The 23,796-nt window shown below is 57.4% G+C and overlaps 1 protein-coding gene across 6 annotated transcripts in view; it reads right to left on the bottom strand.

Moving 5' to 3' along the window:
• PTPRF (protein tyrosine phosphatase receptor type F) overlaps window positions 1-23,796 on the bottom strand; it is a gene marked incomplete at both ends in the record, with an annotated part of 67,053 nt that overhangs the window by 6,620 nt on the left and 36,637 nt on the right. For 2 of the 6 annotated variants that reach the window (XM_084242182.1, XM_084242183.1), the window contains 15 exons: window positions 97-194; window positions 1,003-1,035; window positions 3,893-4,008; window positions 6,464-6,618; window positions 6,962-7,180; window positions 7,716-7,809; window positions 7,896-8,149; window positions 8,315-8,412; window positions 9,717-9,834; window positions 11,115-11,141; window positions 14,016-14,209; window positions 18,938-19,082; window positions 19,542-19,678; window positions 19,929-20,510; window positions 21,887-22,156. In XM_084242182.1, the coding sequence (XP_084098308.1) occupies window positions 97-194; window positions 1,003-1,035; window positions 3,893-4,008; window positions 6,464-6,618; window positions 6,962-7,180; window positions 7,716-7,809; window positions 7,896-8,149; window positions 8,315-8,412; window positions 9,717-9,834; window positions 11,115-11,141; window positions 14,016-14,209; window positions 18,938-19,082; window positions 19,542-19,678; window positions 19,929-20,510; window positions 21,887-22,156 (2,540 nt within the window). Of the gene's footprint in view, window positions 1-96; window positions 195-1,002; window positions 1,036-3,892; window positions 4,009-4,928; window positions 4,941-6,463; window positions 6,619-6,961; window positions 7,181-7,715; window positions 7,810-7,895; window positions 8,150-8,314; window positions 8,413-9,060; window positions 9,640-9,716; window positions 9,835-11,114; window positions 11,142-14,015; window positions 14,210-14,812; window positions 15,119-18,937; window positions 19,083-19,541; window positions 19,679-19,928; window positions 20,511-21,886; window positions 22,157-23,796 lie in introns of all 6 variants that reach the window. The other 4 variants (XM_084242181.1, XM_084242179.1, XM_084242180.1 and 1 more) reach the window with 4 other exon arrangements.

The following is a 23,796-nucleotide window of genomic DNA, read 5'->3' as shown; positions in this document are numbered from 1 at the left end:
TCGTGTTCTGGGGCAGACTGGAGCACTCCCCATCCTGAGGTAGGGCAAGGCTGGCAGGGGCTCTGTCAGACCAGGCAGGGAGTGGAGGGAGCTTACCTCATATTCCTGGGAGAACTTGAGGCCATCATTGGCTTTGAGGCGCTCGATGTTGTCTGCCAGGTCAGTGATGGGGATGGGTGGGTGGTCTCGCATACCTGGGGGAGGCGGGAGACACAGAGTCAGGTGAGGCCTGGCCAGGGAGGTGGAGACAGCCCCAGCGCATGTATATGCACATGTGGACATGTGTGACCATGGAGCACTTGGCACCAGTGGCATGGAGAAGGCAGCACATGCGGCGACAGAGATGGCGGAGCACACGGTGGCTGGAGGCGGGACGGGACAGGGCGGGAGTGTGTGCCGTGAGCCCGAATAAGCATATCTGGGACACAGTGCTGAGCTGGGAGTGGGTCCTTAAAAGAAGGAGTGGTTTCCTTTACCCAGGCCAGGGCAGGGTGATAAGGACGGGGCTCAGAGCTTCTTTAGCTGGCAGAGTGGGCACGGGCTACCCCTGTACGCAGCCCTATTCCCCTCACTGGCGCCAGTCACCAGGGGAGACTCAGTGACAGCATCGTCCCAGCACCGAGTGCGTGGATGGAGTGGTCACAACGTACAAGGATGTGCAGTGACATGGAAGAACTCAGAGAGAAGCAGAGATGAAGAAGGAGAAGCGGAGACAGAGATGAGAGAGGAAAGGCACCCAGACAGGTGTCAGCCAAAGACTGGAGGTGGAGGACAGCGAGACAGACAGACCAGCAGGAGGGAAAGGACTGGAGAAGCAAGTTGGGGAGAGTGGAGGGTGGAAAAGGAAGACGACAAGGAGAGAGCAAGAAGGGAGAAAAGAGAAAGTAAATGGGGCACAAGAATTCAGGGAAGGAGGGAGGTGATGGATGAAGTGAGAAAAAGTAGAAGGAACAGACACAGAAGCCAAAGGAGCCCCCAAAAATGGGAACTTGGAAAACTAACTTGAGATATTCGGGCAACTGGGGACACTGGAACCTGCAGAGAAAAGAAAACAGAAGTGGGGCAAGAGAAGAAGCCTGTTAGCTTTTTTTTGCTTATGTTGCTATCAGACACAGTGGAGGGTGGCAAAGGGGCTGGCAGGAGCCAGGGGGCGGCGGGGGCCCTGGGCTGTGGGGAGGTCCCGCACAGCTGCCCCTGCCTCCCAGAAATAGACGGAACTTGCACCCCAGAGTCGAGTGTTCCCAACCTTTGGGCCTGGGCAGCCTTGGAGGAATCTTTTTTTATGACTAAGTTCTAGGTCCAAACCAACCTTCATTCCCTCTGGTGTCAAAATTTGACCTTGGATATTTTCAGAGCACTTGGCTAAAGACAAGAATGCTTTTATAGAGACATGATGCATGTATGGCAAGAAACGAAGGGCCCAGCATGCACGAGGCTGTGCAGATGATGACTGTTCTTTCAGCTTTTCCGTGGGTTTGAAAAATTTTCAGAATAAAAATTAAATTATAAGAGGAAAAATGTTTACTGAACTGAAAAATGAAAAAAAGAACCCCGAAGAAACCCTCAGCTGTGGAGAGAGCCACCAGCTCCAAGGCTGCTCCTGTGTCCTTCTCAGGCTTCACTCAACTCTCACAGCACTGCTGTCACCTGGGCCCGCGTGCACACCAGCCTGACCCCAGTTATGGCCTTGACACCACTGAAGACTGCCTATTCTTCATCCTGCCTTTCCCCTCAGATGCTTACTATTTGCAGTAAGTCCTAGCAGCCACAGGGGTTCAGATGCCACTGGGCCCTCACCTTGTTCAGTAGCCCCCCAAGCACACCTGCTCAGTGCACACCACCAGCCAGGCTCTCAGGACCTTGCTCTACAAACCTGCTCCTGTTCTTCCAGAGATAACAGGCCATCAGGCGAGAGCTCCAGCAACTGTTCCCTTCCCACTGCCTTGACTGTCTCCCAACCTCTCGGTGACCTGGAACTCACAGTGAGGAGCCCCACACCCTAACCCCAGGGCTTCCAGGCCAATGAAGACCAAGCCGTGCTTCACATGTCCCACACTGGTCCCCCCAGCCCAGGTCCTCAGCACAGCTCACTTACCCCAGGGCCTTCTGAATAGCCCCCCCCACCCCCATTTCTCCATCTCCACAAGGTGGTCAGAGCTATTTCTTAGGTCCAATTCTGACCAAACAGTCACGCTGCTGAAAACCTTTAATGATTCCCTGGCCCTTTCATGGTGAGTCCAAGCCCCTGAGCCTGGTATTCGGGGTCCTCTGACTGGACCTCTGCCTAACTCTCCAGTGTCCTCTCAGCATGCCAGTACCCCAACTCCAGTGCTGCAGAACACAGCCACTTCTGGAACGCCATTTCCAAGCACGGAAGCATCCTCCCACCCCGATTCATCTGACTAATGCCCGCATGGCTTGGCATTCCTTCTTGGAGGAGGCTGCAATGCCCTCAGACCCCCCGCATCCTGGAGCTGATTCCTCACAGATCTGAAAATGCCAGGTTGTACCAGCCTGTCAGATTTGCCTGGCTCACTGTCTCCCCTAAGATATGTGCCCCTGAACTCAGTCACCATGTATGAGGAAGCATAGCCTCATGTAGTTGTCACAGCTGACAGCCCTAGCTGACTGCAGCATTGGCCATCAGATATGTGAATGAATGAGTGTTCAGAATTCAGGGGTCAGCACACTGTTTTTATAAAAGGTCAGATAGCAAATTTTTTAGGCTACATGGACATACAGTATCTGTCACATCAACTCTGTAGCATGCAAGTAGCCATACATTATACATAAATGAGGGGGCATGGCTGTGTTCCAATAAAACTTTATTTGCAAAATCAAGTGGTGGGCCGTATTTGGCCATGGGCCATAGTTTGTTCACCCCTAATTTAAATGATTTTAATTCACAGCCTGCTTCAAATCTTCTGGCTGAGGGCTCAGACATTCAGAAATAGAGACAAGCTGTTCCTGCTGTGCTCCTGTCTGAATTTCTAACTCACAAAAACCGTGAGAGATAATACATAATTATTGTTGCTTTAAGTCATTAAGTTTTGGGGTAATTTAATATGCAGTAATAACTAGCTCACAACTCTGTGTGTCTGTGATATCACTCATTCATTCAGCAGTCTGTGATGTTCCATGGGTATTCAGCATGAACCTGCCCCGTGCACAACTCGGGGGTGAGGGGAACAAGATGCAGCTCCTGGAGCTTCAGAGTGCAATCTGTCATGGAGGCAACTCCAGCCCAGGGCAAGAGGCATCATGATGGAAGAAACAGAGATCCTGGGAGATGAGGGGAGACGCCCAGGCCAGTGGGGTGTCTAGAGGGCCTGGGCGCTTCACCCAGGGGAGAGGTCTGTGTTGCATCTGTTTCGAGCATGGTAGGTGAGTGACACTTCAAGTAGAAGGAACAGAGAGCCACGAGAGGGGCTGGGAAGGCAGGAGAGGCATCAAGTCCTATGCTGCTGCCTGTGCTCACATGGGGGCATCCCTGAGGAAGGGTGAGATGTGGGGATCCCAGCCCCCACCAACGCCTGCTGAGGCATTCCCAGAAACATGCCCCTCTTTTGTGAGGAGGGGCCAGAGTGTGAGCACAGATGCTGGCCACCCTGTGGCTGGGATGTAGGCTCCGTGAGGGTCCTTAGCCCATATTCAGAGGCCCTGCCCCAGATGTGGAAAGAACTAAGCAGCCGGGCCTTCCCCAAGAGGCCCAGGGGAGACCATCCAGCTGTCCAGGTAGATGTTCCTTACATCAACAGAGTGAATAGAGACACGAAGAAGGGCAAATAGGCAGAACAGGAAATGGGGGCATGGGGCTAGGGCCCCTTGGTGGAGACCCTAGGGACCCTCTTGGCCTTGGATGGGGGCAAGCAGGTAGTGCAAGCCGCCCTACCTGGCGTCTGGTAGTTGAGCCTCCGCATCTCTACAGGGTCGGAGGAGTGGGCCAGTAGAGAGTCCTTCAGTCCGATTGACTGCTCATCCTTGGATGATGGGGAGTGGGTCCTTTTCCTAAAGAGGCACAAGGGAGGTTAGTGAGGACTTGAGAGGTTGGAGCAGCAGACAGAGAAGCCTGGTATGGAGAATTGCCACAGAGCCCTGTCCCCCCAACCCACCTACGGGTCTTTGCACATGAGGGAGCTAGAAGCAGAGCAGCTTCATCATGAGGTAACACAGGACGGGGAGTGGGGAGGCAGCAGGAGTGGGGAGTGGACAGAGGGCAGGGACAGCAAGGGCAGGAGTGGCAGAGGCTGATGGCTCCTTTGGATAGAGGGCAAGTCACTGCTGGGCAATGGCTGCTGTTCCCAGGGGCAGCAGGAGCCACCAAGAATAAACATGCAAATGACACAAAGATATGCAAACATTACAGGGAGCTGAGCCCCAGCTGTCTGGCTCTCGGGGTATCAGGGCAAATGTCCAGACAGCAGGGAAGGGACAGGGAAGGCATCACCCTAGCTGGATAGTCCTCCTCCCTTACTGGCTCAGTCCCCCTGTCTGTAAGGACAGGGTCAGCTGTATGGGGTCCAGCTGCTGGCAAGTGTCTGGGGGCTGCATCAGCTTGGAGAACATGTGTGTTTGGGGAGGAAGCTGTGTGAGTGTGCATGTGTGTAGCAGCACACACTTCACTGCTCTAGAGTCAATGTTTTTTGCACATAAGCAAGATTCCGTCTCTTGCAGCCCTCAGTAATCTCAGCGGACTGGGAGCCTGGTGGAAGGCTCCGGTGAGCTCGATCTGTGCACGCAGGGAGGCAGTGCAAGTCTGCACTGTGGCTGAGGTCGAGTGTCAGAGCCTGCCCTGGAGCCAGCTGAGCTGACTGGACACCACAGGCCAAGAGCCTCTGGGTCAAAGCACCGCCCCTCCCTGCTGGCCCAAAATGCACGCAGGAATAAGTGAAGGGGGAGGCGTGTGAAGAGAGAAGAAGGACTCCTACCTTTCTTGTTTACTAGGTCCCGAAAGATAGGCAAGGACAGAAGAAAGGATCGGTCACTGTTTCCGCCGAGCACTCAGGCCCTCTTGGGCACGGTGGATACTGTGGGACCCACCAACGATTCAGAGAGGATATGCCTCTCCTGACAGACACCCGGACCCAGGTGGGAGTGGAAGGAGGAGAGCGGTTGTGTGGGGCACCCTCAGTCTCCCCACCCTCAGGTCTCCATACTCTGGGCCAGGTGAGCGGGCCCCCACTCTAGGAGGAAGATGCTCCTGTACCTGGAGGGAAGGAGCTACCTGCAGGCAGGAGGCTCTGGGTCTGGGGCAGGGGCAGGGAAGGGGCACAGGAACCCATTATGAGGAGATGTGTTCAAGCACACGGACCCGCACGTGTTCACTGACAAGTCGGTGGCTTCAGCCTGGAGCTGGGTGCTGGGAACGCAGGCCCAGCTGTTTTCCTATGTCTCTGGGGAAGATGGAGGACAGTGTGAGGAAGTGTGGGAGCAGGGAGAGCTTCATGGGTGAGCCTGGAAGAGTCTTACGGGATGAGATGTCAATTGCCAGGTGGGCAGGAAGAGGGAGAGCTACAGGGCAGAGGGGGGCACAGCCCAAGCCAGCTGAGGAACTGCATTAGTTCAGCATGACAACACCAGGGTGGTGGAAGGGGCCAACTACCTGGGCTTCTGATTATCAGGCTAAGGAGTTGGGGCTTGATCTTGAGAGCCATGAAGAATTTCAAATGGAAGACGACAAAGTTAAATTTTTGGAAACACTTTTTAGGCAGAGAGGTGAACAAAGAAGAAGAGAGACTCCAAGAGCAGGTGGCTAAACCGCCTGAGGGAGGGGACTAAGGTCTGCTGTGTGCCAGGTTCCCAGCTACACCTACATGTGTTATCTTGTGGGGAGCCCGCTTGGGACAGGGAGGGGGAGCAGGTCTGGCAATAGGTAGGACAGGACTTGCAGGAGACTGGGTGGAGCAAGAGGGAGGCAGAGGGTGAGGGGACACGTGGGTTTCTGGTTGATAACTGGGTAGATGGGCCGCTGTGATAAGGACTTTGGGGCAGAGGGGTGCAGGAAGGTTCCAGACACACTGAGTCTGGAATAGCTATGGATGCTGTGGTCCTAGCAGCACTCAGTAAGCATCTGCCAGGTGTGTCCATGGGCACGTGGACCTGCAGCTGGGTCTGGACTCTCTAGGCCTAAGCAGGAGAGCCACGCTGGGATCTAGAACTGGGAGAGAAAGTGTTGACGGGAAACCAGGAGAGGGCGATGTGTTAAAGCTGAGAGACAGACACACTCATTGAAATAGAGACGGACAGACAGAGGCGCCCCAGGATGCATGAAGCAGCCCTCAGTGACGCTGTGGCTCCTTATCACACCCAGGCTCAATACGCATATGCACATACAATGCTGCTGCCCTTCCTGGCTTCCCACTGAGACCACACTCAGCCCTACATGGCTGTCCATGCCTCATGCACTGTGGGCCTAAGGCAAGGGGTAGCTGGCCATCCCTGGAGGCCTGCGGGCAGTGCTCACCTCTTGAACAGGAGGATGGCGATTACGATGAGGATGATGAGGATGACCGCCAGGACGGGGCCGGTCACCCACAGCATCTCGGGCTCTTCCTGCTGCTGGGCTGTTGTCACCTGGACCACGATCTCATCAGAGTAGGGGCTTGAGGCATAGCGCTTCTGCGGCCCGGTGGAGGAACACAGCATGGGCAGTGAGCTCAGTTGAGATTCCCCCACCTACTGCCCACCACACTTGCAGAAAGGGCTCTGGGGCTGGGTTATACAGGGGTGGCCAGGCCTGGTCTCCAGACTCCAAGAGGCTGACCTGAGCCAAGTTAGCTTACTGGGTCACTAGGGCTGGATTAGGCCTGGTCCTGTGGGGACTGGTGAATGGAGTCTAGAGATCCCTAGGGTGGTTCTGAGGCCTGCTCCAGGACTAGGATAGCACAGCGTTTGAGACTGGCTAGTCTCAGGCCAGGCCTAGGGTCTCAGGGTGCTAAGAGCCCAGGCAGCTCAGGCAGACCTGATCCACAGGTTCCTTGAGGGAGGCGAGCACGAAGCACTGATAGCTCAGGTCCGGAGAGAGGGGCCGGTTGTAGAAACCCTGGTAATTCTTCTTGTCCCCAAGGGTGAAGGTCTCGGGGAGCACGTCCACCTGAGCAGCCACGTATGGCTTCAGCTGCTCTGTCTGTCGCCGCTGCCGCTGATGCTCCCCGCCACCCTGCTCGATGGCCTCCAAAAGCTGATGGGGCAGACAAGGGAGTCACATGGAGCCCTGGCACAGAGGTCTCCAGGCCCATAGCCTAGAACACTGGCTAGCTGGGCTGAGGCCGACTCAAGTCCAGTAAGAGGCCCAAGTCTCAGAATAATGCTGGACTTGACATTATTCTGTCAAGTGACCCAAGACGTGACACCCCACTCTTCTCTACCAACCTGTTCAGTCAAGGCCCTCTGGGCAACCTGCCCCTCACTTGAACCAGAGAGGGCTAGTCCTACACCTCTGTGAGAAGGGAATGGGGTCAATATCCTAGGGGCTCCACGCTAGCCCCTTATGACTCTAAATTTATGGATTCTTAATTCTCTAGATGCCCAGAGCTGTCTCTGCTTCTTCACACCCCAGGGAACCCTCAGCACACCGTCTCCAGGGGATTCCCTGTAAGCCCTGCAGGAGTTTTCTAAAAACTCTCCAGAGGCCAGTCAGAGTTTGTCTCTAGAGAAGTGGCAGGCTGCCAGCCAGGGTGATTCCAGCTTGGGGAGAGCTGTCCCATCACGGTCACCTCGTCCAGCTCCAGCTCCTCGGGTGTGCTCCATCGGGGTGCCAGCATGCTCCCAGCCACACGGTCAATGGGTACCACCACGATGTAGAACCACCTGGATGGGCAGGGCAAGAACCAAGATGTCACTGCTTGTGCCCACTCAGCACCCCTGCCCACCTCCCTGGGGCCTCATCTGCACACCGGATGAGTGAGAGATCTTGCACGTGGGGCATGGAGAGTGTGAAGCGGCCATCCTCTATGTAGGCAGAGGCTGGCAATGGCTTGTTTGGCAGGAGATCGGGGGCTGTGCGGATGGACACCAGGTGCTGCAGGCCCCCTGCGCTGTTGCCACGGTTCATGAGCACGAACGAGTACTCTGTGTTTGGCTGCAGGTCTGCGATCAGCTTCCGCATCGAGTGCCCATCTACCTCCACGCTCTGCCCGTTGTACAGGATCTGTGGGGGAGGGGGCACAGCAGTGCAGCTGGGTGAGGTTCGCCTTCAAGGGCAGGTGTTCATGCACACCCAGCCAGGACCCCACTGCACAAACACGTGCACTGGACTGAGGGCATGTGGCCTCCCGACATGTGCTGGGCTCCGCTGGCCACGACCCTCACCCACCTTGAATGGTACAGCCGACTTGTAGGAGTCAGGGACCTCCCAGCTGAGCAGCACAGATGTTTTCATTGCGGCAGCCACACGGAAGTTCTTGGCAAACACTATGGAACACAGGAAGGGTCGGTCAGCTCTGGCCATGTAACTGGGGTGAATGGGCCTAAAGGGTTCTTTGCCCTTCAGAGACGCGGGTCAGGGCTCGGGGGTTGGGGATGGCTACAGAGGATCTGTACCCCTCTCCCAGCCAGCTTCAGCTCACACGCTTCAGTTCTCAGCCCTGTTCAACCATGACACCAGGCAGGGGCAGATGCCACAGGACCCACGTTCAAAGTCCCCTGCAGGGCTTGGGTAAAGGCTGGAGTTCTTGACACCAGGTCAGAACGACCAGGAAGGCAGTGGGATTTGGCTATGGGAAGCATATGGCTGCACACCAGGGCACAGTGGAGCTGAGGTCAGTGGGTCGCGGTCCCAAGAAATTAGTGTCGCACACCCAGAACGGAGTAGTCAAGAGAGATCAGTGGGTTAAGGTCACGAGAGAGTGGAAACTCGCACAGCAGAGGTCAGTAGGTCAAGGACAGCAGAGGTCAGGGGTCACACACCAAGAACATGGCACCCATTCACTAGAGGTTAGAGGTCACAGTCATGAGAGATTGGAGGGTCACACACCAGAGGCTGGCAGAGCAGTCGCCAGAGGTGAGTGGGTCAAGGAGAGCAGAGATCCCCAGGCGCCGCCACGTGCCCACAGCACACACCTTGCTCCACGGGCACGGTCCGGGACTGGATGCTGGGGCTGAGCGGGCCAGCGCCTTTGCTGGTGTGTGCACGGACCTTGACATCATAAGTGGTATCCGGCTTGAGGCCGGAGAGTGTAAAGTGGGTGTCGGCAGTGACATTCTGCAGCTCCTGCTGGCTATTGATGTCACGGTACACCACGGTGTAGGTGGTGATGCGTCCGTTCCTCTCCGCCAGCACCGGGGGGTCCCAGGTCAGTTCTGTGGTGGACGTGGTCAGCCCTACCACTTGCAGGTTTTGGGGGAAGCCGCTGGGTGCATCCTCAGGAGTTGTGATCTCTTTCTCAAACTCTTCCCCTGGGCCAGCCCGGTTCTTGGCAGCAAGCCGGAAGATGTAGGTGGCCCCCTTGTGCAGGCCGGTGACTGTGAAGTGCTGGTCGTCCTTGCCAAAATCTATGGTGTTGGGCCGCGCCTCATCCGCCCGGCGGTACTGCAGCCGGTAGCCCACCAGCTCGCCGGGCAGCTCCTTGGGTGGGTGCCACTGGAGCAGCGCGGTGTTCATGGCTGTGGTGCTGACCATCATGGTAGGCCGGCCTGGGACTGAACAACCACGCACGGGGCTCTGGCGCTGCCCTCCTTGCTGCCCGCCCTCGGCTCTGCCCTGACCCTTCACTCACCTGCCCCGGTTGTCGTGACAATTTTGGGCTTGCTTCGTGCACCATCCCCTTTGGTGGTGTAGGCGGCGACGGTAATGGAGTAGGTGGTCTCTGGTGTCAGGCCACTGATGGTGGTTTCCTAAGGGAGAAGCAGGAGGTCCATTCCCATCACAGGAGGGCAAGGGACAGGGCGATGTGGCAGCCATCTCAGGGCCTGAGTTTCTATAAGGGGGGGCTGGGCAATCTGGACTCTGCTGGAGGCAGGGCTGGCAGGTGGGGTGTGAGCCCAGGAGGACCAAGCCTGTCCCAGGAGCTGCCTGCCTGGGGCAGACAGCTTCCTTTCAGACAAGAACAAAGGGCACACTGTTCCCTGCTCCAGCGTACTGTGAGTGACACCTCGGAGGCACACACACGGCGCAGAGCCTCGCACGCACACAGCGCCTTGCATGGCTCTCAGCACGCACATGCACACAGCCTGCAGATCCGTCTCCATACAGGTGGAAGGCCACCTGTAGACACGAGTCACACACACATAAAGGTGGAGGGAGACCAAGGTACCACCACAGGAGCAAGTCAAGATCCCATCTGACTCCCACCTAGGCACTGGCTCCATAAATGCTTTCTGCCCTGTGATACCTCCTGACACGGGGAAGAGAAGCAAGGAGCACAGGGAACCCCAACCCCAGGAATGCATCTTTGCAATGTCCGCGGCAATGGCTAAGAAGTCAGCCAGGGCAGCAATCCCCCCTGCCTTGGCAGACTGCGCCCATATGCCCATCTGTAGCCAAAGTATCATTTCTGGACATGCGGAGAAACACCATGGAGGCCAAGCCACACCACACAGAGGGAGAGTGGGAAGGAGAAAGGGGACCACCGTGCAGTGGGAACAGAACTGTCACCACCAACCCTGGAGTCCCTCCAGCTCTGAGTCTTGGGTAGGGGCCGCTGCCATCACCAGCCCCTTGCAGGCCCCCTCCTCTTCTAGCTGGAGGGTCTCCCAGGGCCAGGGCTCCAGAATCACCAATGCCGGAACCCGTCTCCCCAGACGCCCCTCTCAGCCTGGGCCCAGAAGTAGATGATTTTTCACTCCAGGGATCAATAAGGCCTAACGATCAGGATTGGATTTAACTCCAAGCCCGTCTGGCCAGAGCAGGGGCCAGGCCCTGGTCGATCATGAACATTGGACTCAAATTGCTGCTCGACAGGCGAGAAGTAAGGATTAAAGGAAATGCCAATCGCTGCTCAGCTCAGTGCTCGAGTCTGAACGCCAATTTTCTCGGGATGTGGCTGGTGCCCCGTGGATCTTGGTGGCTCAGGCTGGGAGGAAAGGCGGGAAGGGGGAGTGTCCCAGGAGCCCAGCCTGACCCAGGCCCTGTCCGCATTCGCACACCTGTCCGCGTTCGCACACCTGTTACTTACATAGTCCTCGGACTCCTCTGGCCGCCACTGAGCGCGGGGGAGGGAGAGAAAGGGAGACAGGAGGTGAAGAACTCTGGTCTGGCGGGGGCCTGGCCTGGGAAGGGCAGATGGAGGGCATGGGCCTCCAGAGATGCCAGGGGTAGCACCCCTGAACCACTCACTGTCTGAAGTGTGTGCGCCCTGCCGAGCAGGGGAGACCTGGAGGGCAGACAGCTGGTGGGGGGGAGGGGGGTGCGCCCTGACACTGAGGGAGCAGACAGCACCGCCTAGAGAGGCTTTAAGGGAGAGACAACCAGACATGGGAGGGGGGCTGCAGCTCTGGCAGAGGTGGTGACATGAGGTGATTGTACACCCCGGTTTGCTGGGGCTGTCCTGGCCTAAGCTTATCATGGTGTATTCGCTCAGCGTCTCTGCTCTGGTTGGAACTAAAGATTATACAGCCGGATGGCGGATGGGGCAGGGGTGGGAGGCAGGACAGGCTGGTCAGTAAGATGATGAAGGCTGGGAATGCCCAGCTGAGCCTGGGCCCTGCCCCACAGGCACAAGGAATCACTCAGATACCTGTGTCTTCTTGGAGTTGCTGAGAATTAAGGCAGGAAGGCATGTTTCAGGGCTGACAATGTTATTTCCTTAGACCCTGGTGCACGGAGGTGCACCAGCTGGAAGGTGAGGAGAGCGAGGTCTCCCACGGTCCTGGGCACTGGAGGGGTGTTGGCCAATGTCCAGTATAGCACTGGGAGACGGTTTTGACGTCCCCAGGCTAGCTCTACCACAGAGTCCTCCAGTCTAACCACCCTCTCAGAGCTGGTCTGCTCCATCGGCCCCTGTTCCTGTTCTAGTAAGCTCTGTGGGAAAGTCCTTGCAAGGAGTGTGAAACAAGATGCGGGAGGCCATCGGCGATGCCGAGCAACCACCGCCACTTTCTAGGGTGTGGCCTGGCCCACCTCTGCCCTGAGTATCTTGACTGTCAGAAGACTGGCACTGTCCAAGCCAGGCCTGAGTATGGAGGCCCTTGTGGGCACCTCTCCTTTGTCAGGCAGAGTGAGGAAGAAGAGAAAGACAAAGAGGGTGAAGCAGCATGGAGGGAAAGAGGACTGAAGGGATCAGAGGACAGGAGAGAGGAGAATGAGACAAAAGAGGGAGGGAGCCAGTGAGAGGAAAAGACAGAAGGATGTGAAAAGAGATGGAGGGCAGGGAGATGGAGGCATATGCTGAACGGGCCAGGTCTGGCTGTACACTTGCAAGGGGCACGCACCCCATGGTTCTCCGAACTGAGGGAGCCCTGAGCTAAGCAGATGGTACTGCTGGGTAAAGAACAGGCTGTGGTGTCCTTGACATGGGGCTCAGTGGACAGCTGAGCGCCACCGCCAGGTTGAGGATCAGGCCCCATCTGCTCCCCTATGGCTTAGAGCAGAATGACTCAGTCCCAAGGGGCCACAAGGGCAGGCCCTCCCACTTCAACTGACTTTCCTAGAGCCCAGGCTCATGCTTACCCCAGCATCATGGGATGTCTGGGGCTAAGAGGGCAACGCCCGTCACCCCAGCCCAGCTCCCCTCAAACCACCTGGGACCAGAAGGGGGCATCCAAAGTGATTTCTTTGTAATGCCACTGGCTGCAGCTGTGCTGCTGGCCCCCGTGGACGGGAGGGGCCAGAGGGAGTCCATTCCGGGCATGTTCTGGGTGGGTGTGTCTACTGAGGAGCCCTCAACCTGCCCGAGGAATGCAGTGGGTAGACATGTCGGCCTCCTCCACCCCTTGATCTCTCAGCACTGGGTAGGCTGAGAGGACGAGAAGAGCACCCTCTGGCTAGAAAGGAATTTGGCTTCAGAGGGCCGAGCCCAGCTGGAGGCAGGAAGGCCCCGTCTGTGTGGGTGAGTCCACTACTGAACAGCACAGAGAACATGGGAATGTGCTTGTACTTCTGACCCCAGTCCAGGCTGGTGTGAAAAGCTGGAAGGTAGATGGGTTCTGGAGGGGATCTGAGCTCTGTCCCCCAGGGCTGGCTTAGCTGTTCCCTGTGGGTCCCCCCAAGGCTCTGATTGGATGGGGAGAACTTCAGAGCAGACCACATACTAGCTGACTCTTCAGCTGACTATTTTGAGAGAGAACTTACAATTACAGCCTTTCCCAGGCACCCAGAGACTTGGCTTCTTATCCTAGGTCAGTCCCCCACTTCCTGGAAAATTGTGGACCACTCATATAACATCTTGGTACACCAAGTTCATCATCTGAAGAGCAAACCAGTGCTCAGAATCCCCCAGGGACCTCAGCCCAAGGACAGAAGTGCACAAAGGGAGACATGAGGCTGGCAGGCACGTCTACCCTAGAATAAACACTAGGGGATGGGCCATCTCCTGGGGACCAGGCACAGAGGAACACGCCAGCACGGTCATTTATAGAACTGTGCAATGGCCAAGGGCCACGCAGGGAGAGATAACAGTCCAGGAGTCCCGTCTTTGGCCATGGAGAACTGGCTACCCAGCCCAAAGAAGTCACGTCTCGCAGGCCCAGCCTAACTGTGAAGGTGAATGCACTTCCTGTACCAGGAAGTTACAGGAGGACACAGGAGGGCTGGTACCTGGGAAGGAGGTGATAGTGGAAGCCGGATTGATTTAGACAGCACTCACTGCTAATGCTGGTGGCTGAGGCACACAGGTAAGTGCCAGATGGGATTGCCACCAGGGCAGATGAGGCTGGCAGGGTTGGGGGACCACTCACGCAGACCCAAGACAGAGGGAGGGTTCCCGAAACACCTGACCCCAAACTCCTGGTCTCTGTGCCTCCCCACAATGCAGCAGGTTATCTCGGTGTCCCCTCTGAGGACAGAAGAGGACTCCAAAGAGAACAGAATGTGCTGGGGCCCCCCACCCCTCCCACCCCACCCCCTCCAGGTGGCACACCTGGGCCTCAGCCAGCATGACGTCCTGGATGACGGGTGGGCCACGGGGCTCGCCATTCTCTAGCCGCACATAGGTGACCTGGTAGCCACGGATCTGGCCATGCTGCTTGCTGGGAACGGGCAGCTTCCAGGAAACACGCACGGCAGTGGAGTTCACCGGCTCCACTTCCACCTTCCGCGGTGGCCCGCTGGGCACTGGGGACCAGGTAGAGAAGGAAGTCAGGCCTGGGGCACGGGTCGGGGCTCAGGTGGACACAGCACACCCCAGGGTCTTGCCTCTCTAGCCCACTCTCCCGGGAAAGGTCCTGACATGGTTTCTTAAGACTGTCCCTGAAGATGAGCTGGGCGGACTCCCTGTCTGTCATGGGAAGAGCCCAGGACTGGCCTGCCAACCAACCCCTCAGATCCAGGGCTACCTCACTCAGCGGGGGAACAAGCGGCCAACCAGCCCAGTCAACATGACCAGGCCTCTCTCCTCCTGAGCCCCAAGGCCACACCAATGTGTAGCCAGGGTGGGATCTTCTTGAATCTATTTTGTGCATCTCTTGCACCTTCCAGTCTTGACCTTTCTAATTCTAGTTGGAGTCACTTGCTTCACTTGGGGTTTTTAAATTTCTTGTTGCACCAGGCTAGGACGTGGGCCTAGGCTGTCCCCAAAACTACATCTCTCTAGTTGGGGTCATTAGCCTGCAGTAGGAAGATGCGTCCTTCTGGGCTTATGGGAGGCAAAAGCCCTGGGGCAGGAGGTGGGTGGTGTCCGGCAGGGCGCCTCCCCTCCCCGGCCTCCCAGCTGCCTACCGTCTTCATCTGTGCGCACCAGCACCGGGCTGCTCTCTGGGCCGGGGCCAACGTCCGTGTGCGCCCGCACCCACACCCGGTACTCCGTCCACTTCTCCAGGCCCACCAGGTCCCAGCTGGAGTACTCGCGACTGATGCCGTCCACCACATGACGTGCTCGGTCCTCGCCGTCCACTGCCTCGTAGGCCACCGAGTACTGGGTGATAATGCCGTTGCGGCTGTCGGCCGGTGGCGGGACCCAACTTACCCGGATGATGGTGGAGCCCGCACTCACACAGGTCACCTTCTGGGGAGGGGCGGAGGGGGCTGGGGAAGACAAATGAGGGGAAGCAAGCAGATGGAGGGTGGGGGCCACAGGTATGGTGAACAGTCACAGAGGATGGACACTCACCCAGGTAGGCTGCTCCCTGAGAGTGAAGGGCTCCCCCAGGGTCCCCCCAAGACAGGCTGCTGCCACTGGCGCCAGACAGCCCGGCTTCCTCTGGACTACAGGCTCGTCTCACATACACACACAGTCTCCCACACACATATGGTGTCTCTCACACTTAGGGGACTCCAACAACGTTTCACACACACATGCTGTCTCGCACAAAACACACGTGCCATCAGATCACATAGGCCAAGGGCTGCACCACTCCCGCCCTCCACCCGGCCGCACACACACAAGCACACACAAGCTCTCCGGTGGCATTGCCGACCTCTCTTCTCAGGACAAACGGTCCCAGTGGCACTCCCAGGGCAAGTCTGCTGCGACCTGTGCCTGACCGAAGGCGTCTGTGCCTGAGCCACAGGGACCCACGGAGGTGGGAGGCCAGACGGGACAGGGCAGGTGGCCCCCGGGGCAGTTAAAGGTGCCCAACAGAGGTGTTCTCATTCAACAGGCCCCTCGGGGTTAGCTTAGGGCTTGCGCCCTCCTTTTCCAGGTGACATTTCTGGATCCCATTCCCACTTAGGGCTGTGTTGCTGTCTCTGGTTCCGCCACCAACCTTGCTTGAGTGACTTCAGACACTGCTCAACCCACTGGACTCAGAGCCCCTCACCTCCAAGTCTTTCTCCTCTGACACAATGCTGAGACCATGGCCTGGATGTCACCACTACAGGAATGGTCCTACCTCCCAAACCATGGCCCCCAACACCCCCTCACAGAGCTTTCCCTCCAGTCCCAGCTCAGCTGCCTCAAGCCCCTGGCACTGCACCTGCCTCCCTGGACATCTGTCTGTCTGTCGCCCTACCATCCTTCCCACCCTCCATATTCAACTGAGATACCGAGGGTCATATCTCAGCACTCTTCTCAAAACCCCAAACACCCTCAACCACCTCGTTCCATTCTTCTGGCCAGCCCCCATCAGCTCTCAAACAATCCAAGTCCCTACCCTCACAAGGTGGCACCAGGGCAGGCTGACAGGCTGTGAGCACATGCCCCGTGCCTCACCTGGGCCTTGTGCTGCCTGCTGGGCTCTGGGCCCTGCCCAGCTCATCGGCCACTTGCCACAATGCTAGCCTCCTCCTCCATGCTCCTCAGACTTCCAGCTTCCCTCCAGGACCCTCCCCGTAGCACATGCCCCTGCCTCCCACTTTGCTGAGACAACCGAAGTCCCCAGTAGCAAATGCCTCCATTTCTTGCTACCAACCCACCTGCATGTGCACCGATGCTTTTCTGCCTCCAGCGGGCAGGGAGAGGTGTGTCCTCTTGTCCAAGGCTCTCTCCCCATGGCTAGTGTTCCACCCTGTCCCCCAATACCTGAGCCTCCAATTATCCTCTCTTTTCCGTATTTTCTGCTTCTCCCTATTGACTCATTCCCAGTAGCATTTAAATATGCTCAAGATTTTCCCATTGGCAAATGGGAATTTGACAAAAGACACATCTTGTCCTCAGTACCCTTTCCCTCGCAGCTAAACTTCTGACCATAGGGATTTCTGTCTCTCCTCCTCACCTCCATACAAGCCTCCACTTGGCTTCAGTCCCTTGCAGCGCCTGAACTCCCACCTGGGTGCGCTTCTGTGCTCTCTGCCCGGCCACTCAGCAACAGCCTCTGGCCTATGAAACTCTCTTCTTTAGACACTGCCAAGACACCCCCTTTCCTGGACTTTCTACCACCCCACTCATTCATCTCAGAGTCCTCCACCTCCAGTATGGCAGCGTGCCAAGCATCATCACAGCACATGGTGTCTTGAACCTGGGTGCCTGCTAGGTCCTTCATACTGGTTTCCTGTCCAAGGATGGGAGCCACCACTCTTCTCCCGAGTTTACACACCAGAAACAGTGTTCACCTTCTTCCTCGCCACCGCCACCACCACCGCCCCCACCCCCAACCTTCACCATGTCCCTGCCAGTCGGCACCTCAGAAGCCCTCAAATCCACTAGCTCCGTCTCATCTGAGCCACCTTTTGCTGAAATTGCTGCAAAAGGATTGCTGGTTTCCAGCATCCTCTCGGGCTGCTCTATTCAGTCTTACATGGCAGCTCCCTGTCCCCGGTCCCTGAGGTCCTGACTGCTGTGTTCTGGTGGCTACTCCAGCCACACTGGCCTACTATTACCCAGACTGAGCATCTCCCACTTCAGGGTCTTTGCACCTCTGCCTGAGGCCTCCGTGCCATCCTCCCTGGCTTCTCAAACTAGATGAGGCTCTTGCCCGATCACCTTGACAAAATGTGTATCCTCACAGCACTTTACACAAATGTAAATAAAAAGGTCATTTGTATTATTGCAAGTTTAATGGTGTTTGCGCCCCCTGGGGCATAGAATGCCCAAGGGCAGAGGTTGTGTAGGATGCCCATGTCAGGGTTGTGCTGCCCGTGTTGCCCTATGCATGGGCCTGGCACTGGGCAGGAGTATACTAGGTGCTGATGGAAGGACCCATGAATGTCAGATCACACATGGCCTCCTGAAGTCACTGGAACATGTGCACACACTCCCATGTCACATGGACAACCTCAGTTACTACGGTGTCTAAGGTCACCCACACGTGGTCACTACCTTGAAGCTAAGACACAGTACTCACATACCCAAGGCCCTGATATCCCACAGACACAGACAGTGGCTGATGTGGCTGTGACACAGCCTGTGGGCTTATGGCAAGCTGCAGAGGCTATAGAATGGGTCACAGGTGAGAAACACTTGCTGGTGTCCATACCAAGAACAGTCTTACAGGGCCTCCCTGGGGTAGCAAGGAGTTAAGATGCAGCCTGTGAAGCTGTCCACAGCCTCTGTAGCACAAGTTCGATCCCTGGCCACCCAGGGAGCAATCCACATGGCGCAGCAGACCTCTCCTTACTCGTCCACTGCTCCCCTCAGCAGTGTATTTCAGTCAGTCTGCCTTTCTGTTCCCCACTCTGTCTCTGGTGAATCCTCTCACCCCCGGCACCTCTGACATGTACCCCAGCTCTTGTATGATAAATAAATCTTAAAAAAAAAAAAAAAAAAAGAGAAGTCTTAACAGATCCAACCAGGGACTCGCTGCCATACACAGGTGCCACACGCCAGGGGGTGAGACGTGGTCACACACAAGCTCATGGCATTAGTCTCTCACACACAGTAACACATACACCACTAGGCTGTCATATGCAGGACCTCACAGACGGTTCCATGCATGGACATGTAGTCCCACATGGGTATGTGGCCACGTTTGCTCACAAGTTTGAATTTTCATGGATGTGTCCCTGTGCATGGCCAGCTCAGGGTGATTACACAGCCCACTTATACATCTCATGATGGGGGCATGAGGCAGGGGACATGGGTGACAGGTGACATGAGATGTGGAGGTATGGGGAGGGAAGACAGCTGCCAAAGCAGGTCTGGGACGTGACAGTCCCACCACTGAGGATGGCCCAGTCGGCTAGTGCGACCAGAGCAGGGGGGAGCGGAGGAAGGAGATGAGCCACAACACAACTTACCTGGGGGAGAGGGGAGGGGCATGGGGGAGGGGCAGGAGTCAGGCAGGAAGCAGCGAGGGCAGCAGCCACCTGGACACAGTTTAGAGGGCACTTACCTGTCCCTCTCTTGGGGTCCAGACCTGGAGCCCAGACCAGAGTGCCCAGCAGACCTGACCTCCCACCTGCTCTGGGAAGGGGTCATGTGTGTCTGTCTCAGCCCAGCTGTAGCAGGTGGCCTCAGGAGACACTTACTGGACTGTGCTGTGCGGGCCTCAATGGTGGGGGTGAAGACGCCCACCCCCATGTCGGAGCGGGCAGCCAGCTGGAAGTGGTACAGCGTATCAGGCTTCAGGTCCTCTAGGGTGTAGGAGGAGGTGGGGTCGAAGGTCACCTTGTGCTGGAAGAGCAGGGAGCACTGACTGACTATGCTGACCTCAAAGGTCACTCAACGTCGTTCCCCACCGTGGGCTGTGGCGGACCCTCCAGGCCCAGGGTGGCTCTATGCCACATGGCCAGGCCATCTCGACCACACAGGGACTCATGGCCAGAGGCACCCCATAGGTCACATGCCACAGAACACCTGGGACCTGTGGCCTGAAGGGGATCATTGGTGCTCTGCTGGTGCCTCATGCACCAGAGCCTACGAGAACCAAGAACAGACCTGGGGACTCTGTATCTGGCACAAGGGTGACAAGACTATAGGATCGTACTGGCCACAAGAGCGCCAAAGCCCCAGTGAGAACCCCTGGAGCTGTACCCGCAGAGAATCCAGAACGGCTGCCTAGTAAGCCAGTCACAGACCATTAGGGACCAGGAGGGGGCCTCCTCCCTTTTCCTGCCCCTGCCAGGCACCCACCTGCTGGTCTTCGTCCTCTGCTGCCCAGTACACCAGCTCATACTTGACGATCCGCTCCTGAGGGGGTAGCAGCCACGAGAGCTGGATTCTGGTGTCCGACTCTGCCTCGGCCTGAAAGTCCGCGGGCTGGGCGGGAACTGCAACAGCCCCGCCAGGTACTGTCAGCTGCATCAGCATCCCGAGGGCAGAGGCATCCAGGAAAGGAGGCGGGGGAGGCAGACACTCACCCCCACACCCATCCTGCATCCCAACTGACCTGAATCTGGAATATTGGCCCTCATGCTCCCAGAGCCCCTCCTCCCCATGGCCTCAGGGAGGTGGTGTCCCCACTGCCTTGCCCACCCTGGCTCTGCTCAGCTGCGGTGCAAGGATGCTGCCCGCACCTACCTCCCTGTTGTGTCTTGACCTGGATGGTGGGGCTGGGTGGACCATCACCCACAGCGGTGAAAGCCAAGACGCGCAGGCTGTAGGTGATGCCGGGCAGCAGGCTACCCACGGTGGTGAGGAGCCCTGCGTCCGTGTTGTGCTTGTGCCAGGCACTCAGGGGGCGGCGGGCATCAGGTGTGTAGTAGACGCGGTAGCCCCGCACCAGGCCATTGGGCTCCTCAGGTGGCTCCCACTGCACCAGCATGGTGCTGGCACTCAGCATGCGTGCCTGGACACGGCGGGGTGGGCTGGAGGGTGCCTGTTCTCCTGTGCGTGCCCGCACTGCCTCGCTGGGGGGTCCTCGCCCAATGCTGTTGACCGCCAACACACGGAAGGCATACTCCGAAAAAGGGCTGAGGCCGCCAATGCTGTAGCGGGTGGTGGCCACACCATCCACCTCCTGGAAGGCACCGTCCGTGCCCGCAGCACGGTATTGAATGCCGTAGTAGGACACAGGTTCCGAGTTCCCCGAGTCCCAGGTCAGGGTGACGCTGGTGGCAGTCGTCTCTGTCACCACAAGGTCAATTGGAGGCTTTGGTAGAGCTGGAAACAAAGAGGAATGCTTGGGGGTGGCCCAAGGTCGTGAGCCCAGGAACCAGCCATGCCCTTGTGGCCAGCCTGAGTGTGGCTGACTCCACAGTCCACCTTGAAGAATAGGCTAGAAAGCACATGGTGACCTCAGAGGGCACCTGGTGGGGGATGGTGACTGGGCCCACAGGGCCCTGGCTCATCTAGTGTCTGTACACATCACTGTGGGACTCGTCAGAACCTACTGACATCAGCCTGTGACTTGTCCACAAGCAGACCCAGAGGTGGCGACCCTGCCTGGGTTCCCTGCAGATGGAAAGCAGACGGGAGGAGAGACCTGGCCCTGCAGTTCACTACCTCACCTGTCGGTGACATAACAGGGTAGGGAGGGAGGAGGTGTCTTGTGAAGAAATAGCCCTAGGCTTCAGGAAGACGGGCTGCTGGCCACACAAACCCTGTGGCATGACTCAAGTGTCAAGTGTCCACTGAGGGCCAGGCACTGTGCTAGATCCAACTGTCACAACCACGTTCCTGCTCTCCTGGAGTTTATATTCCAGAGAGAGATGGATCAGTGAGTGAGGGTCATGACTGTGCTATGTGCGAAGACAGCAGAAAGGAGGGTGCCGAGATGAGAAAAGTCTAGGGAATCCCCGTGGGCAGAGTGACCAGGAGATCTCACAGAGCTGAGATACAGCCAGTGGTGGCAAAGGGCTGCATGAGGAGCATGGGGCTGCAGCCTGGTGTGGGAGGGAGGGAGAGAGGGAGGCAGTAGTTGGGACCCTGGTCTTTCCCCTACAGTGGTGGGAAACCACTTTGTTAAAAGGCAGTGACATGATCCATCTTAAAAAGCCCATGTGAGTGCGGAGTGGAGGCAGGAAGAGGGAGCAGAGGAATCAGGGAGCCTAGAGGCATCTGCTACATATGCATGTCTATCCCCCCACCCCACCCTAGGCTATTTCGCCACGCCCTTCTTACCAGGAGTCTGGCAAATCTATTGGTCTGTACTCCAGTGGGGACAGGGCATGCTGCGCAATCAGACCACCCAGGGCTTTCGCCTCTGCTCATTGTTTACTTCTGTGTGACCCTGGGCCTCAGTTCTCTTGCTTGTAAAATGGGCCTAACGAGTTCATCTGTCTCCCAGGGTGACAAGAAGACTGAAGAAAACAATCTGTGCTTACTGGTATGATACGTGCCCCTGAACTCCGCACATGCCAGCTAGTACATGTCTAACAGTCACCGACCGAAACCCCTCCCCACACTCCTAAAGGCCTGGACCCTGAGCAAGGGCACGGAAGAGAGAACAAGGGTTCCCTGGCTCGCCTTCCAGGGATGCTGGGACCTCCTCTTGCCCTCTGTGACGGAGCAGGGCCACACCACGCCCTGGCACGCACCTTTGACCGTGACCTGGGCTGTGGCCTCTATCATGCCCAGCGAGGAGATGGCCACGCAGGTATAGTTGGCAGAGCGCACCACGTTGCTGAGCTCTAGCACATTGCGGCCGACTGGCATCTCATCTTCCTTGGTGAGCTCCTCAGCTCCCATCATCCACTTCACGTAGGGCATGGGCGCGCCCACGGCCACACATGTCAGGTTCACGCTGCCGCCTGGCATCACCTCCTGGCTGCTGGGAGGGATGGAGAAACGAGGAGCCACACGGCGCACTGTGGGAGGAGGGAGAGAGGCGCTCATAGGCCGGGCAGGACACGCAGGAGGATGGAAGGGCAGGGGCCCCTCATCCAGGAAGCCCTCTCGTCAGAGCCACACCCATCTCAGACACAGGAGGGGTGGAGTCCCTGGGCCCGGCTCATCATCTCCCACCCACGTCTGGGCTAGAGGTAGCCCCACACTCAGGGACAGTCTGGAACATGACTGCAACCAAGCTCCGGTTTTGTAACTGGGAACTCAGCCTCAGAAAGGTCCTGTCTGCCCAAGGTCACATAGGACTCAGTGCAAGGTCCAGACTTCAGGTGTACACTGCAGGCTTACCCAGGCCCTCATCCCAGGTCGCCTTCCAGTGCCTACCCCTCCCTGCTCCTGAACCTCCTTCCCACAGGGCCTTCCAAGGCACTAGCTAGGGCACCAGTGAGAAAAGTTCAGGTACTCTTGGGTGAAGGGACCTCAGGGCATGGCTGGGGCAGGGCAGAGGGTGAGTCCAGGAGGGACATGGTCACCTTCTCTGGAGTCACACCTCCACTTCCAGGTAGTGGCTGAGGGAAGACGCTGACCACCAGTCGGGACCTCAGTTGTGCCCAAGGCACAGCCTGGGATCCCAAAAGGAGGGGCTGGGCAGGGGTGAGAGGTTAGGGCGGGCCAGGGACGTGGTCCGCGGGCAGGATGGGCATGACGATGGCAGTAACATGATGAGGGCGCCGAACAGACGGCTTTCCACGCCAATGAACAAGGGTCTCAAGGGGAAGGTGGCTGTGCCTGGCCACAACCTCCAGCCTTGGGTTCCCTGGGTCAGAAGCTGTTCTGAGCTTCTTAGTCCAAGGTGCAGCCTCGCAACCCCCCTGTCCACCTCCCCAAAGATGCAAGTTTGGCACATTCAGAACATGCAGGGAAGGAAGGTGGCAAGATCAAGCCATGGGCAGGCATGCTTGGCATGCAGACAGGCCATGCAGCTGGTGGGTAGAGGCTGGGGTGTGTCCTTCATGGGCACCACCACAGCCAGGGCGGGAGGAGGCAGGCAGCAAGGCTAAGTGACCAGAGGGCACCACCGATGACAGTGTGGGTCTTCAGGGCCCTTGCTAGGGAGCCTGGGCATGCAAGACCCATGGTGCTACAACAGGGACAACTCCAATGTGGGCTCTAGACTCCGCCGCTCGCAGAGCACAAAACCACAAATTCAGCTGGAAGTCACTGCAGAGATCACTGGGTCCAACCTCTGACCTCACTGCAGAGGTCAAAGCTATGGCCCAGGGAACAGCGAGTCAGCAAATTACTGAGTCCTGCTAATGCACTGCCTAAGTTATCTTTCAAATCCACTAATTTTCTCCAAGTCCACAGGCAGCTGGCAAGGCCAAAGTTCGAGCCAGCACCACCATTCCCTACCTCGGTGTCCTATAGCCCTGCTTCCATAACTGGCCCTCCACAAACAGCCAGCACTGACCAGCTCACATCGCTCCCCTGTGAAAAACTCCTGCGTGGTTCCCTGAGGACTACAGAGACCAGACTATAGGACCCTGCTGACTGATCCCCTGCCTCCACTCTGGCCACATCTCACTCTAAGGCCTCCGGACAGAACAAAACACCGGCATCTTGATTGAGCCAGAAATGACCTGTATAAGGGGCTGGGTCTCAG

This window comes from Talpa europaea, assembly GCF_964194135.1.
Source record: "Talpa europaea genome assembly, chromosome: 9".
Lineage (NCBI taxonomy): Eukaryota > Metazoa > Chordata > Mammalia > Eulipotyphla > Talpidae > Talpa > Talpa europaea.
The sequence above is the reverse complement of the archived record's forward strand: the minus strand, read 5'-3'. Positions and strand labels throughout refer to the sequence as shown.